General features: G+C 39.9%; 1 protein-coding gene across 8 annotated transcripts in view; it reads right to left on the bottom strand.

Annotated features, from left to right (window-relative positions):
• LUC7L2 (LUC7 like 2, pre-mRNA splicing factor) overlaps nt 1-16,210 on the bottom strand; it is a 58,853-nt gene that overhangs the window by 29,266 nt on the left and 13,377 nt on the right. For 7 of the 8 annotated variants that reach the window (XM_073327289.2, XM_073327290.2, XM_078851101.1 and 4 more), the window contains 2 exons: nt 3,445-3,543; nt 636-746 (listed from right to left, as the gene is read on the bottom strand). In XM_073327289.2, coding sequence (XP_073183390.1) covers nt 636-746; nt 3,445-3,543 — 210 coding nt within the window. Of the gene's footprint in view, nt 1-635; nt 747-3,444; nt 3,544-11,059; nt 11,235-16,210 lie in introns of those variants that run through there. The other variant, XM_073327294.2, reaches the window with a different exon arrangement.

The following is a 16,210-nucleotide window of genomic DNA, read 5'->3' on the forward strand; positions in this document are numbered from 1 at the left end:
CCACACGCAGTTGCCAGCCCCCACTGCAGCCTGGCTGCGTCTCCACTCCTGCCCCCAGCCTTGGCCCTTGGCTGCAGCTCCATTCCCACCACCCCCAGCTATGACCCCCCAGCCTCTGCTCCTTTACCCATGTCATCCTTTTCCCCCTCTCCCCAGCCCAGTTGGGGGAGGGGCACGGGGTGGTGGTGAAGGGGAGCATGACCCTTAAAAGTTTGGGAACCACTGCTCTGAACTCCCACATGCACCAGGCCAGGATTAGGGCTGTGGAGCCAGGGTTGAGGGTGCATATATGTAATGGTGGGTTTTATAAAAAGGAGACAAAATGCTGTTGGGTGGGTCGCCTTAGTAAAAAGTTTGGGAAACAATGATTTTAGGAAGAGATTCGGGGAGAAGAGGGTATCTCTCAAACAAAAATCCTCAGTTTGGGTGGCCTGTCAAAGCCTAAACTTCCTTCCTTCAGAAAATGGTTTGAATTTCACTAATGGGTAATCTCATTTGAATTCACCTCAGTTGCACTTGTGCTAAATAAGAAATGGTTACTTTCTGATAGAGGAAAATCACCCCAATTGTAAGTATTCCCTTAAGCAATCCAAAAGGGCTTTGCAGCATGTCAGGAACCAGTTTTAAACGCTTACTTTAGCTGCAACTTCAGCACTGATCTCTTCTTGAGTTTCTGCTAGTCTTTTCTTAGCCACTTCAGTTCTTCTGTCACAGTCAGCAATGAATGACTGTAGGTGATCCATTGCCTAAAACATCAAAAGACTATCACAGCCAGAAACAACAAGCAAAGCCACCTAGACAAGAAAAATCCAGGCAAAGCCATATTTGAGAATGTGTGGGAATTACCTAATAAACTCCTTTTAGGATCTCTTCACTAAGAAAAAGGGATCATTTTTAACCAGTGTTCAAGTCCTCAGAAAGCAGCGTAGAGTTTACCTCAAACCAGCCAATATGGGTTAAAACTAAAAACGTTTCATCATTGAGATTGTAAATTAGAGTTAATTAACATGGAGTAGTTTAACATGAGTTAAAAATATATCTTTATTTCTAGTGAATATAAGGCGTTAGGAGCTCACAAACGTGACTATTCTGTTAACCCAGATGTAAAACAGAAATATACTTTTAATTCTGTGGATAAGAATAGCATCCTAAAGCCTCTCTTCGAAACATACATTTGTTACTCCTGCAGGAATTCTACATCACTGTGCACGCACAGAATTCATGTCCTCCCCTGAATTTTTTTTTCTCTCCGCAGAAAATACATTCTGTCGGGGAGGTGCTACAGTTATGTCTTTTGCCCACTACGGGCTGCTGTGGTGCCAAAACAAAGGGCAGTCACTCACTAGCCCAGGGGACTCAATGTGGCCCGCAAGGTTATTTTCTGCAGCCCACCAGCTCCCCGCGCCCCAACCAGTGCTTACCTACAGTGTGTTGCCCTTGCTTCCAGGCATCGCCCCCTGCAGCTCCCTTTGGCCAGGAACGGGGAACCACAGCCAATGGGAGCTTCGGGGGAGGTATGTGAAGGAGCATAGCACAGCCCTCACACACACACACACAGCCCTCTGCCCACCCTTCCCCCAGGTTCCAGCCCCTTCCTGGAGCAGCGCAGTGGCAGGGCAGACAGGGAGCCTGCCCTGCCCCCAGTACGTGCCGGGCTGGAGCCCGCCCCCCAAACCCCTCCTGCCGCTAAACTCCGTGCCCTGAGCCCCCTGCCGCACCCCTCCTGCACCCCAACCCCCTGCTGTACCCCACACCCCAACCCCCTGCCTAACCCTGCACCCTAACTCCCTGCCCTGAGCCCCCTCTTGCACCCCCTGGGGGCAGGGAGGGGGAGGAATTGGGGTGGGAATTTCAGGGAAGGGGTGGGAAGAGGCAGGACAGGGGCAGGGCCTCATGGAAGGGGTGGAGTGGAGGCGGTATTGGGGGCATCAGGGGGAGGCGTTCCTCACAACACCCAGCTCACAGAGCCAGGTGGAGGCGGCACATATGGGGGGAAGGGAAAGATAGAGCAGAGGCACACAGGGCAGGTCACAGACTGGGATTCAGAAAGGCCAATTGGGGAGGGGGGAGACAAACTAGGGTGGGGGCTGAATCAGAGTGGGGGTGAAGGGACACATGGGGACAGGGTAGCAGAGACACACAGGGATAGATGTGCCTGACTGAATGGGAGAGGCTAGGGATCAGCCAGAGTCTGCATGGTGGAGGCTCCCCAACTCCCTATCACTCTCCCCTGCATCCCCCCCAAGAAACAACTGTTCCATACTTCTCCCACCCACACCCAACAGCCTTCCAGGTTCACTCCCAGGCTCCTTCCCAGCAATTATGTCCCTCTCCCTCAGTTCCTCCATTACCCGACTCCCTCAAGCCTTTGCACTGCTTCTGATGGGTGCGGGAACTACATTTCTGTACTGTAGTTTAAATGAATTATTAATCAAAGTTCTATATTAATACAGTAGCACCTCAGAGTTCCCTCAGGAATGGAGGTTGTTTGCAGCTCTGAAATGCTTTTAACTCTGAACAAAATGTTATGGTTCTTCTTTCCAAAATTTACAACTGAATGCTGACTTAATACAGCTTTGAAACTTTACTATGCAGAAGAAAAATGCTTCTTTTAACCATCTTAATTTAAATGAAACAAGCACAGAAGCCGTTTTCTTACCTTGTCAAATCTTTTTTTTTTTTAAACCCCCTCCCTCCGTTTTAGTAGTTTACATTTAACACAATACTATCCTGCTTGCCTTTTTTTTTGGAGGGTGGTTGGGAGGGGGAACACCTCTACTGCTGCCTTATTGTGTACTTCCGGTTCCAAATGAGATGTGTGGATGACCTGTCAGTTCATAGCTCTGGTGTTTACTCTGTTACTCTAAGGTTACTGTCTGCCTAGTAAGGAACCTATTTGTCAAAAAAACATTTCCTGAACCTTTTTCATTGTCTGTATTGTTACAGACATACTTGTTGATGAGTATTTTTAAATAAAGTACTAAAATAATTGAAACTGGCATGATTATATTGTGTTATTTTGACAAAATAGGCAGAATTTTAAAATATTGTGTGCATAATTTGTATTTTTTTTTTTGGTGCAGAATTCGCTCACGAGTAATTTGTGATTAGCCATTTATGCACTATAATGAACCACAATCAGTTTTGAGACAGGAGTTGATGGCAAAAGTCAGATGACATCCAGAGTTATGGGGATAACAGATATGGAAACTTAACTGCCTAGCCACAAACACAATACTCAGGTCTAGCCACAGACTAGGTGTTTAGCTATTTATATGCTCCCATCATTGTAGTATCTAGATAATCATGCAAGAGCCCCACCCTCCAAATCTATCACTTTGTGGACAAGGTTTATGTTTTCTCTCTATACTTAGCATGTTACATCTATTGTATGTGCATAACCAGTGGTAGAGAGAATAGTATATTTTAAGGCAAAAAACATACATCAAGCTCAAAGAAAAAGTCTTGTTCTTTGGATGCAATTTCATAATCTGCTCTTAATGCCAGGTCATGCACCTTCAGACATTCTCCAAGGTCCATCCTCTGAAAATAGACACAAATGATTATTTGGGGGTGGAGTGGGAGAAGAGGTATAGCTTCATCTGTAGGAGAAATATTACTATAAGTGGAGTGTGTATGATTTTTTCAATTGTAAAATATTGGAAATTAAACCATTTTTCTTAATGGAACTTCAGATAAGATTATTTTAATATTGCTACAATAACAATGTGGCATTTGGAATGATTACAGCATGCAGGTGTCAGAAGAAATAAAGCAGAAAAATGACTAACATTAAGTCAGATCCTATTTGTGCTGTATGACCTGAGAACCATCATCTCCCACCCTATTTTAAAACATGCTCATTAACCAAAGTTCATGAAAAAGATTGAAGTAATAGACATCCTGTATTTAGCTAAACAATTTAAAAGGTCCAAGTCACTGCAGCACTGTTTTCAGCTAACTGGGTAATGGATAATCTGCAGTGACAGTTGTTGGCCCAGACTAGGAGATAAATGACTTAGTCTTAATCATTGTTGAAACTGCTGTAATCTAAGCTTTCTTACAGAGAAGCGTTGTTTAGAACTGGACAGGTTAAATAAAAAGTCTGGCTGAAATCTCCCTCTCCCTCAAAAGATTTTGTGATGAGCGAAGACAAGTGCATATCTTAAGACTTAAGAAATAAAAAAAACTAAAAACCAACCCCCCCCCCAAAAGCCCCAGCCCCTTAAATAGTTTATCTTTCATCTAAAGTAGTACTAAAAGGATGCTGTGGGAAGAGGAAGAGGCAAAAGGAATGAGGTAGAAAATGAAATGGATTGAGCCACTGCCCATTATATGTTATGGAGAAAAATCCTGCGAAGAGCACAGAATTCTTTTAAAGTGTGCCCATAAGGGTACACACAGCTAGCAGTTAAATTCTGTTTCTAATTTGAAATTCAGCTACAATAAAGCATAACGTTCTAATGAAATTAGCTACCCATGAGTTTGTAAGGAGGCAAGACAAAGCAAGATAAACATAACCCAATCGATTCATACCAAGAGAAGGAACAAAGTGTTACCCAAAACACCATGTTTTTATGCTAAATGAGATTCTGCAAAGATGTGTCTGATTTTCCCCCCCATGTGAAAATACTTAAGACAACAAAAATAGGTTACCAACATCTTTTGACTATATCACATAACATTTTTAAAAACAAAATGAGTAGAATTTTCCTTAAATCAACAATCCAAGATAACAATGAGAAATATGTAATCAATAAACTATGAAAAGTATCTCAGAAGAAACAATAATTTGTAATTTCTAAGCCACTTGTTGGCAGTGGCCATCCTGCTAAAACATGACCTCATGCATGCAACTGTCAGTATGCATGGAGAGACTTGACCATTGTCAGAGACTAGAAATAAGTCACTGCTCTGGTTTAACAACCAAAATAGAATCATAAAAATGGGTTTAAAGCATTTTTTTTAAATAAGCACAGTATTAACAGCAGGGGGAAATTTGAAAGTTACCTGATACTTGACTTCAATTGTCAAAGACAATTTCACTTTAACAAAATACCTAATGTATTGCCAGACGTTCAGAAATTACTAGCAGTATAAATTATTCACAAAGGTAAACATTTAAGAGAACAGTCTCCAATAGTTCACATCAGTGAAAAGTATGTTTAAATTTAACATTTTAAAATGTTTGTGGAGAAGTAAAGAACCCTAAATGTTCTTTCTTAGTTTAAAAAACCCCAAGCTTTTAGTTCTTTACATACTCTTCATCTTGTTAATCTACGGTATTTTTTCCATTTATGATTTTATTTAATTGTTGAGAGTAGCAAGAGGACTGGATTATTTCCCTATAATTGCTACACAGAACTTTGTGACAATCATGTTGTTAGGTGACATAAGCAACTAAGAGTTAGTGGCCATGTAAGTTATTATGCAGGTCTGCTTTCCATGCTAGCAGATTCCAATTCTTTATTCAACTGGAGTTAGAAGATTTGATTACGAGAATAATGAATTATGTTTTGACAAATGTAATTAATCAACATTAGAAAGTGTCTGTCTTGCAGCCTCAGAAAGCACTGCACATTGTATCTAGAGCATTGTTGAAATTAGGACTAGGTAAAATTATAACCACTTAAGAGTTAAAACCTTGGGTTTAAAAGGGAACTATCAAATTTGTCACCACTTTGGACAGAGTTCCCCCATTCCAGATGTACACAAAACTTTACCTCAATCTGATGATTTGCAGTAATAAGTGATATGAAAATATTGACATAAGATCTGAAATATGTCCAGCATGAGATGGAGTGATAAAAGTAAATCTGAAAATTTTCCAATTCAGAGACAGAAGATTAGACTAAAAGGAAAATTACAAATTATACTTAGTTAATATATTAAAACACTAAAGCAATCAAAAACAACATTTTGGACATGAGAATATTCAGATTTAACGTTCTTACACCAAGCTTTGCAGACCTAAACAAAACCTGGCTAGATGACGTTGTAGTTGTTGGCTCAACAGACTTCAGCCAAGTATACTGTGCAGCACAAGACACAGGGAACTCAGGCAGAGGGTATTGCTGGGCTTGTTGTAGCCACAGTCACATGTAGGAGGTCTACAGCCCTAAAAGGTAGTTATAAGTGGTCATCTGATTTTCAGGTCTTGGAATGGGGTTAATATTGGTACACTGGTCACTCTGAAACACCAAAGAGGCCTTTGCTGAACCAATCGGATTCTTCACTGTGCTGAGGCACCAAGGCTGACAATGTTTGGTAACTTCACTGAAGTTAATGACTTCTGCATAGATTCAGGTTTTCATTGATATCAGGTGCCATGACAACTAGGGCACTGTAAAAATTGGTTTGCAAATCAGCTGACAGAGCCAGATACAGTGTAGTCAAGTATTTGGAATGGGACTGGAGATGGAGAAAGAAAATGTTAATCAGGACAGATGTCTTATCTTCTGTGATTTGAGGTCAGGACACATCTTTTCCATAGGGACAGAGAGCGCATGTTGTGGTCGTCCATGCCTTAGAGGCTGATGAAACTTGAGGTTCCAGATGGCTCTGAAGTAATATATTGTTTGCCATCAGGCCACTATTGAAGGGTTGGGACTGAACAACAACCTTTTGTCCTCCATCAATGATATAGTGACCTTTAAATGTCCTCTTAACTTCACCCTTACAAATCATGATGGTTTACAGAGGAAGGTAAAGCACAAGCAGAATGGCTACAGCACTGGAAGTCCCTGGCTGAATTTGATTGCAAATGTATAAGAGTATTCGCAGTCACATGCAGGAACAGTGCAAGAGACAAAGAAGAGTTCTTCACCTCCACCACAGCATCTGCTAACTCTCTCACTGCAAACCGGATGTAAGCCCTTCGCTAGCAAAGGCCAGTGTGGCAATACTGAATTGGAGGCTATCAATATATCCATAAGGGAAAAAACTTCCTTAAGGACAAATGACATCCTGCGATGGAGCTCTTGCTTCAGAAACTATTGCTTGTCATCAAATCTTGCCAACTATCCACATATGTAAAACCTTCCATTTTTCTGAAAAGGTCAGCAAAAAGGTGGAAGCAGATTAAATGGCAATTTTTCAAGTCCTCCAACTTCCTAGTTCCAAGTCAGTCATGTTTTAGATAACTACTCATCTGTATTAAGAGATCCTACACATAAGCTCTTTCAGGAAACAGTTTTGCCACCCCTTTTGTGTACCATGTACATGAGGCCATCAGAGTTAGTAAGGAAATATGGACTGCACTGAATTCAGAATGTTCAGCTTTTCAATCACATTAGATCCAGCTGGTGCAATGAAATGAATAAACTCAGTGTCTTTATGAAGACAGAACAGAGGAGGGCAAGCTTGATGAGTATTAATTAAAACAAGATTGAAGCAGTGATGGTAGGTTGGGGATAGCAATTGAAAGATGAGTATAGGTACCCCTGGATGAGAGCATCCACCATTTGTACCCCAAATTCACTTCTGGAACTGTATGATTCAGAGCTGCTTTTGGCATTTTAACTGACAGCTGTAGCTAAACAGGTCTTTTCCAAGAATCTGGATCTAGTTAGAGTGACAATTTTGTTTCTGTTACAGATCTTGCTATCAATCATTCACTTCTTTGCCACCTTGAGACAAGACTGGTATAATAAGCACTACAGGGGGTTGCAAAGAGACTATTCAGAAACTGGAACTAGTGCACAATATAGATGGCCATATGATGAGCCAGCCATACTGTAGCAGCATATAACATCAATACTTCCAGGAGCAACACTGCTTCCTGATAAGTTTCTGGGAGAAGTTCAAGGTGCCTTTTTAAAAAAAACCCAACAACCTAAGTCTTAAATGGTTTGGTATCTGAGGTACTGCATCTTTGTCTTCCACTGTGGCAGTACAGAAGAAGAGAGGTACTCAAGCTGGAGCATGAAAGGGAGTTTTTTATGAAGTGTCTTCTATTATGGAATTCACTCCCTTTTTTGATCCAACAGAGCCAGAATTTTTTGTCTTCTGGATATGCTGCAAAGCTTATATTTTCTTGTAGGCACCAGAGGGGCGTGAAGACTGATGAGGATTTAACTTATTTTATGACGTGAATGGGCAGAGTATCTATTTTTTGTGGGAGAGCTTACTAACTGGAAAAACTCCTGACCTAAAGTATTGTAAAGAACATTTTAGATTTTTAGTTAGGCATCAGATTTAAAATACCAATCTAGAGTTCCACGTTTCTCCACAGAATTAAACACCCACACACCCCTTTAATCTTTCCCCTATCTATACTTTCCTTTGGAATACATTAATTACAACATTATAGATTTTCACTAGATATAGCCTGCAACCATCCTTCCCCACTCTATCAGACATTGGGTGATTTCAGGCCAGTATTGCAAGGGCGTCTGCAATATTAGGATTTTACAGACCAGCTGTGTAAATACTAAAGTGTGAGCTCTGGCCAGTCATCTAGAGATTGGAGACTGACCAATACTGGGAAGGTGAAGTAAATGTAGTCAAAGCTCTGGCCTATTTTAACAAGAACCGTAAGAATGTACTTAACTTTCAACAACGTGAGTTGTCCTGTTAAAGTCAATAGAACTACTCATGCGCTCAAAGTTAACCATGATCTTAAGTATCTTGATAATTTGGAGCCTCTAGCCATATGGTCCTATCCTGCAAGCCTCCTGGAAGGTGTTAAGTGCCATGGCTTCAAGAGACGTTGAAGGTACTCAGCATCTTGCAGGATCAGACCTACATAGTGTACTTTATGGTAGGCATACGGAATGTGCAAAATGTGAGACAAGGTGCTCTCTGGCCCATAATGAAAAAGGAAGCATAAGAGGTTCATCAGTTGTATATGGGATAGCAATTCGCAAGACAACATGCAGTATTTTTGTGGCATGCCTGAGTATCTGATAGGAAAGTATGGTCAATCTTAATGGGGCAGAGTTAAGATTATTGCAGGAAAGCAAAAGTGAATTTCCTCAATTTCAAGGCTTTAGTGTTTGGGTTTTTTTAAACAACATTTTAATAATTTCTTGAACATATATTATTTATAACTTATGTATAAGCCCCTTCATTTTCAGTTTAAACTGATTTTTACCAAAAATTTCCCACATTTTACAGAAAGTATTATTCATTTTTTCCCGATTTTTACTCTACTTTTCTAAACAAACAGGCATGCACACGAGCTCTGAAGTACACACACATCTGATTGTTTGGATGAATCTCACACCCATCACGTACACATTTCAAGCTGTTAGCAGATAACAGTTTAAATATTTGACACACTAAAATGAGAAGAAAGTGAAAATCTGTGTCAGAATATGTTTCAGAACATATACAAATATTCAAAAGTTTAAACACAAAACAGGAGAAACAAAACAAAACAAAAAACAGGAGAAAAGGATGAAGTGGAGTGTATGCACTGCAAATGGGGTAGCCCAATTATTAAATGTAAATATTTATAAGCTAATAGTTCTAAGTCTACAACAGTGAACTATTTATTCCAATGAAAAGTTTTATTTGGGGATTGGAGATATATTGTTATCTTAAACTCAGAGCTGGCATTATTTTAGTTCTACAGCAAACCACACTGATGAATGGAATTCAAAGCATTAATCTACTGAATACTTCCCCCCCTCTCCCCCCGCCTTTCCACTCACCAAAATAAACCCCAGTATTTACCCAGAAAAATTATTAATAGTTTTTTTGCACTGATTTGCACCTGTTTTTTGGGTAACACACACTGATAAATTCCCGGAAAAAATTAAATAAAATAAAAACTGAAAACGAAGGGCCCTACCTATGTATTAATGACCTTATCTTTATTAACTATTTGTCTGAAACTTTTCTTACTTTTCATTTTAGTATTCTGATATTTCACTATTTATACAGAAATTTGAAATATAACACTGTAAAGACATGTATAAGCTCTATAGGTTTTGATTTGCAAACCTTGTAAAGTACACAGAGGCCAACACAGTGCTTAAACCTGCAGGCTGCTTGTAAGCTCCATACCACTAATTATAGCTTAGAAACTCCACCAATATTGTGTAGAGTTTGTAATACTAGAAAGGGAAAAATACTAAAGAATTCAGGACTTCTTTTTAAAAAATGGAAAAATTAAGCCTATTTACTAGTTTTCACTGGGCTTAAAAGGCATAAAAATAAGTCTGAAGCCTTTAGGACAAAGTACTTCAGATATAAATGGTCAAAAAAAATCTTATATAAACAGATTGTTAGTGAGAGAAACATGACTTTTCTATTTGGAAAGACTCATAACTGGAAAGAGCTGGGTCAATTAATCTCAAACTTCCTAAAAATTCTCTTGTGTCTGAAATGTATGGGTTAAGCCCTGCATCCACATAATGCCTGAGATGAACCCTGTGCCCATATAGTCAGATTGAAAGAGCAGGGCATCAGTATATAAAATATCAATCTGAAAGAAGAGTTTTTGTGAGAGAAAAAGAGGAAAATGTCAAAACCAGGTTTAGAAGAGACATTGTTTTACATGGAGTCACTTTCTGTGGCCCATGATAACTAATATATTACAGCTTACCGCATGATATAGTATTATTTGTAAAGAACTTGAAGACTGCTTTGAGTAAACAGACATTCACATAGAACAGAATACACTGGGGGTTTTTTTAACCTTAATTTTAACTTTTTCAAATAGGATCTATTCTCTTACTTCCACTGTTCCACTGTGTATTAGAGTATACAATAAAAGTTCCTCTTCCCCCTCTCCTTGCCAGCTTCTCCTGCTGGAATATACACAGCTGTGTGATCCATGCAGTGGCTTTCAAAGTAGAGCTGGGCAAAATTTTCAGATGAATAGTTTGTTCAATGAAAAAGGAAGTTTCAGGTTGACCAAAACTATTCATGAATATATTGACCAAACAAACACACACACACACACTAAACACTGCAGTAATATCAAAACAAAATGTTTTGTCCCAAAATTGTTTAGACTTTCAGGCATTTTGACAAAAGGAAAGGATTCACGATACAACCAGAGGAGGAGCCTCCCTTGTAAGCTTTAGATCAGTAGTTAGGGTGCACTCACATGTGATTTGGGAGTCAAGTTCCATTCTCCACTCTACCTGATGAAGAGAGCCAATATACGACACCCTAGATCAAATCCCTTCACCTCATCAGGCAGAGCAGTCAATTGAACTCAGGTCTCTCACATCCCAGATGAGTGACAGCTCAACAGTCATCAACAGAATCTCCCATAATATCCTGGGTCTGTCCAGAGTAGCAGATCCTATATACAAAACATGAAACTACAGGTAAGAAAAGTAGTTTTATCCTTTCTCCATGGTAGGATTCATCACTCTAAGCAGTAGTTATGGGAAATGGCCAGAAGTGCACAAACTCCCTTCCAAAAAATATGGAGGGAGATGTACATTTTAGCGATCCATTGCTCTGAGAGGAAGACAGAAGCAGAAGATCCACTTGTGTCCGAGTGTTTTATTTGTTCCCCAATCAAAGCAAGAGCATATCTGATGTATGGTGAGACCATTTATATACTGTATTTATAAGTGATACAGCTTTGCATTTGTTTTATTAGACAAAATTGAGAGAAGGCTAGGAGATTCTGCATACGAAAACAGCAGGTAAGAGACAAATATTAAGGCTTAGTAGTTTGCCAAAGATATGAACAGAAGGCTTTTCAAGGCTACTGGTTTAGTCATATGAAGCACTGTAGCTTCCTGCTTGCAAAGCCAGCAAGTCACTGGTGGAGTGAGCACTATTTCCTTTCAGGAGCTCCTGATCGGCCTTGAAATCATTTTTTTTAAAACATATGGCTTTATACCAAATACAGTTTTATATCCCTTAACCACACACAGAATACGAAGTTAATATTCCAACCTGTTCGAAGGATTAGCAATGAAAGAGAATAGCAATCTAAAGTGTTGCCATCTCTCAAGATTTTGTCATGAGACTAGCAATACTTGATGGGTATTTCTTTTTTATTTAATTTAATTTAAAGCCCCTGTTCTTGGAATCATTATGCAAGAATCTCTGCTTCCACAAGAAAAAAAATAGTTTCTTGCCCTCATGGCTGGGGAGAAAAGCTTGAAGATATGAATTCTAAAGGCTCAAAACCAAAAGACAATTAAAAATCATGATTTTTAAGCCACTCATGATTTGGAGTCCAACTTATTTTTGAATGTTTGCAGCTAGTAAAACTGGAGTGCTCATCCAACTACGCAGAAATAGTCTTTGTAGGGGCAAAATCAGAAATAAGTCTGAAAACCACCTTGTCTGCATGTAGGGTCACTTACTAGAGAGATACTCTCCTAGCTGAAACAATGGCCAATATTATAAGGGACTTTAGGTTCACAACATGGTTAACGCTTCTGCCCTCTGTTCAAAGGATGTCTTTGACAGAGCCCAAAATACTCTGTTTAGCTTCCATTACTCTACTTTGAATGCCCAACAGAAGCGCCGTCCTAAGAAATTGCTTTGGAGAAGCAAGACATAAGAGGATGCAAAAGTAGGAAATAGAAGAAATTGTGTACATTGTTTCTAATACATAGACTTGAACTCTTGAAATTCCATCTTAGAATTTACAGAAGCTTTACAGGTCATCTGGAATTTCATCTGAAAAGTCAGCCAAAACAGGTTAATCCCCCTGAGAAAGCACTAGGAAAACAACCTCCCCAAACAGTCCTGAGAAGCTGAGTGAAGTCCTTTCAAAGTGTTAAAGGAAATCAAGCAATTCCTTAGAGCATCCATGGCTCAAAAACACTATCAGTATGGATCCCAAGTTATACATGTAGAGATCTGGATTATTCAGAGGAACTTTATGAATGGTCTTTGATCCTCAGGAAAGTCTACATACAGGGTTTCTGCCAACATATGTAATATTCAAGGAAACCCTAGTCAAGGTAGAAAAAATAAATCAGGATGACTAACACCTTTTCCTGATTGGCCACTTGGCTATTAAGCCAGACAAGATCATGTATAAGCCTACAGGTCTGCCCACCACTGCGTTTCTCTGTCTTGTGTTCATATGAATGTTCACACACACACGCACAGGTTTCAGAGTAACAGCCGTGTTAGTCTGTATTCGCAAAAAGAAAAGGAGTACTCGTGGCACCTTAGAGACTAACCAATTTATTTGAGCATAAGCTTTCGTGAGCTACAGCTCACTTCGTCGGATGCATACTGTGGAAAGTATAGAAGATCTTTTTATACACACAAAGCATGAAAAAATGGGTGTTAAAACCTTTTGTAGTGGTAAACACCCATTTTTTCATGCTTTGTGTGTATAAAAAGATCTTCTATACTTTCCACAGTATCCATCCGACGAAGTGAGCTGTAGCTCACGAAAGCTTATGCTCAAATAAATTGGTTTGTCTCTAAGGTGCCACAAGTACTCCTTTTCTTTTTACACACACACACACACAGAATGTCAACAGGGCAGGGGGAGAGGAATTGTGTGTATGTAGCATGAAAAACTGCACTTTGCTCATCGGATTAGCCACAGATAGCTCAATTTAAAGGAGACTCCATCTGGCCACTAATAGCTTAAAAGCCTTGTGGTTGAACTCCCAATCCTCTACTGCAAAAACCAGTCAATATACAAGGCTGACCTTAGGACATATGCTGCTGTGAACAAGAGAATTTGTTCCTTCAGAAGATTCTGATGGACTCGAAGTTCGGTAACCCTTTCTTGATTCTTCCCCAGAAGTCAGATATATCATGATTTTCCTATGGTCTGTAATAATATTCTGCAGAATCTCATGGACATTTCTCAAGGGCAATAATTGGTCAGACAAACTACAAGTTTTTATGTTCCCCTTTTACTGGTGCTGTAGGCTTCCTGAAATGGTCATTTCCCCAGAACCATGAGAAAGTTCATTTGAACTCCTGCTCTTAAAGAAGGCTTCTCAGTAAACAGAAGGATACAGGATAGGTCACAAAGGCTTTCCTCTGGGGATTCCCTTCCAATTGCTCCTAATGAAGGGAGTAAGTTACTCAGTTTTTCGTTGGGTTCAGAGCTACACTGTGGGAGACTCTCAGTACCTTGAGGATTCCCTTTGAATGAGGTGGAAAAAGTGTTGCTGATAAAAATATTTAGGAATATGGAGATATGTCTTGAGGGGACTGATTCTCCTGAGGTGCCTTGGTTAGAAGAGATGAACTCGACATTAAATAATCTAACAATGCAACATTTAGAGTAGGGAGGTCCAGAAAAAGACAGAAGTCTTCAATGCACTTAATGAGAACGCACACATCTGAAAATAGACTAAGTTTTTTCATTCTTCTTGAACCAGGAAGTTTGGCCCACACCAAAAATAGGAGTTTTTATGATCAGTATAGGACTTTGAAGCTCATCTGTAGATTAATGGAAACTAGGCCAGGAAGGTGCTTGTCAGAGCAACCTTTTTATAGACTTGTGGGAGGGTGGGGGGGGGGAATTATTTTCTGAGCAATTTAGTGTTTCACAACGCATCTGAATGTTGTATTGTTATGGCCCACATACCTCTCCCAGCTACTGACAGTAAAAGGGATCTGCAGAGAATCTTATCACATCATGGATAGCCTTACAGAAAATAAACAAACCAACCAACAGATATTAACTCCCCCGTGCCCCCTTTCTTCATATTTCCTATAATAATGAATTAAGGAGAGGACAAAGGTGGAGCAATATATGTGGTTATACATAGACCATCATTGTTTTCTAACCTGCTAGCACACAGAAAGATTTGAGAATAAGAAGTAGTGGATTAGCCATGGTATTCCTGGAGTGCTACAGAAAGTCTGATTGCTGAACATGACTAAAAAAGAATGAAGCTTGAAGTGAGTCAGTGACTTGGGGATCAACTGCTTTACATTTTTAGAAGGCTTGCGGGTGAGGGGGAGTGGACGGCTGTTGAGCTCACTGTAGAGATAACAATGCTCTTCCAAACCAGGACAAACTTTGTTATGCTAAAGTAAGGAAGAGTCTGTTTTAGGAAATGAGGAAAGAGAGTTGGAACACAAATGTCTGTGTAATCCGGTGAAGCTAAAGATGTGCTCTGTACATGGCCCTTTCTGTTCTAGGTTCAGCTACTTAGAATCCACTACCTTCCACACTGTTAGGAGAAAAGCTAAGTCCTCCAAATCAGCCCCATAACTTATTTATTTTGCTCTTTTTCCTTCTCCTCAATTTCTCTCATTCTCTTCTCTTTCTGCTCTCGTAAAGGCCACTTCAGAGAAGGGAGGGATAGAGCTGCAACTCCTAGATCACGAGTACAGAGAACGCAAGGATTACTAATGGGTAAATCTGTGTATTTGTGTTCTGTGAGCCCTTTGTGCACCTTAGAATACTGTGGAGAAGAACCCTAAAAGGGTCTATGACCATCCCTTAGGAATTAAGGTAAACTGAACCAGCCACCATGTCTACCAGGGAAATACACTGAGGGACAGGTGCATTATCCATCAAATCTACTAATTTCAGTTCTTCTGTCTTCCAACAAGTCCTTACATTGTTTCCAAGCTCCATTTAGGAAAATCTCTCTGAAGGACATGCTTAACGATGAAAAGAGAAGGCATAGAAAATTGGTGAAGAAATATGAAACAAAAAATTCAGGTTCTGCCTCAGATGGCCCCCCAAAAACCTTTTCCAGTGCTGCTACTGAATAGGCGGGGGGGGGGGAGGGCTGCCTACGTGTGGCACACCCTTTGATTATCACTCTGAGTCATAATACTTCTACTACTTCTAGCACTGGAGAAGTGCTGCAGAAATCCACCAGGCTAAGGGAGCCCTCCTGCTACCTTTCAATACTTAAAAGTTATGAAAGGGAGAGATGACAGCAAAAAAATCCATCCAGGAAAGAGTAAGCAGAGGAACCTCTGGCTCAGCATGTGGAGGCAAAAAAACTACCAACAACCAGGATAACATAAGCAGAACAGTGCCAGAACAGGTAGTGATGGTATCTAGGATTTTTTATTTATTTTCAAGATAGGTTTAAAAAAAAATCACCTTCAAGATCAGTGGAAATGGCAGAATACCTGGAAGGAGAGGCCATTGTAGTGGATCCTACAATGGAAAGCACTACTTTCTCTACATGAGACTTCATGCACAATTTACATCATAGCTTCTATTACAAGATATTTAATATTCAAACATTCATTCCTTCTCTATAACCTCTAACACACACACACAGAGAGACTTTGGCTATGTACAAAGTTGGCCAAACTATCCTACAACACTAGAGGG

Source organism: Lepidochelys kempii, chromosome 1 (assembly GCF_965140285.1).
Source record: "Lepidochelys kempii isolate rLepKem1 chromosome 1, rLepKem1.hap1, whole genome shotgun sequence".
Taxonomy (NCBI): Eukaryota; Metazoa; Chordata; order Testudines; family Cheloniidae; genus Lepidochelys; species Lepidochelys kempii.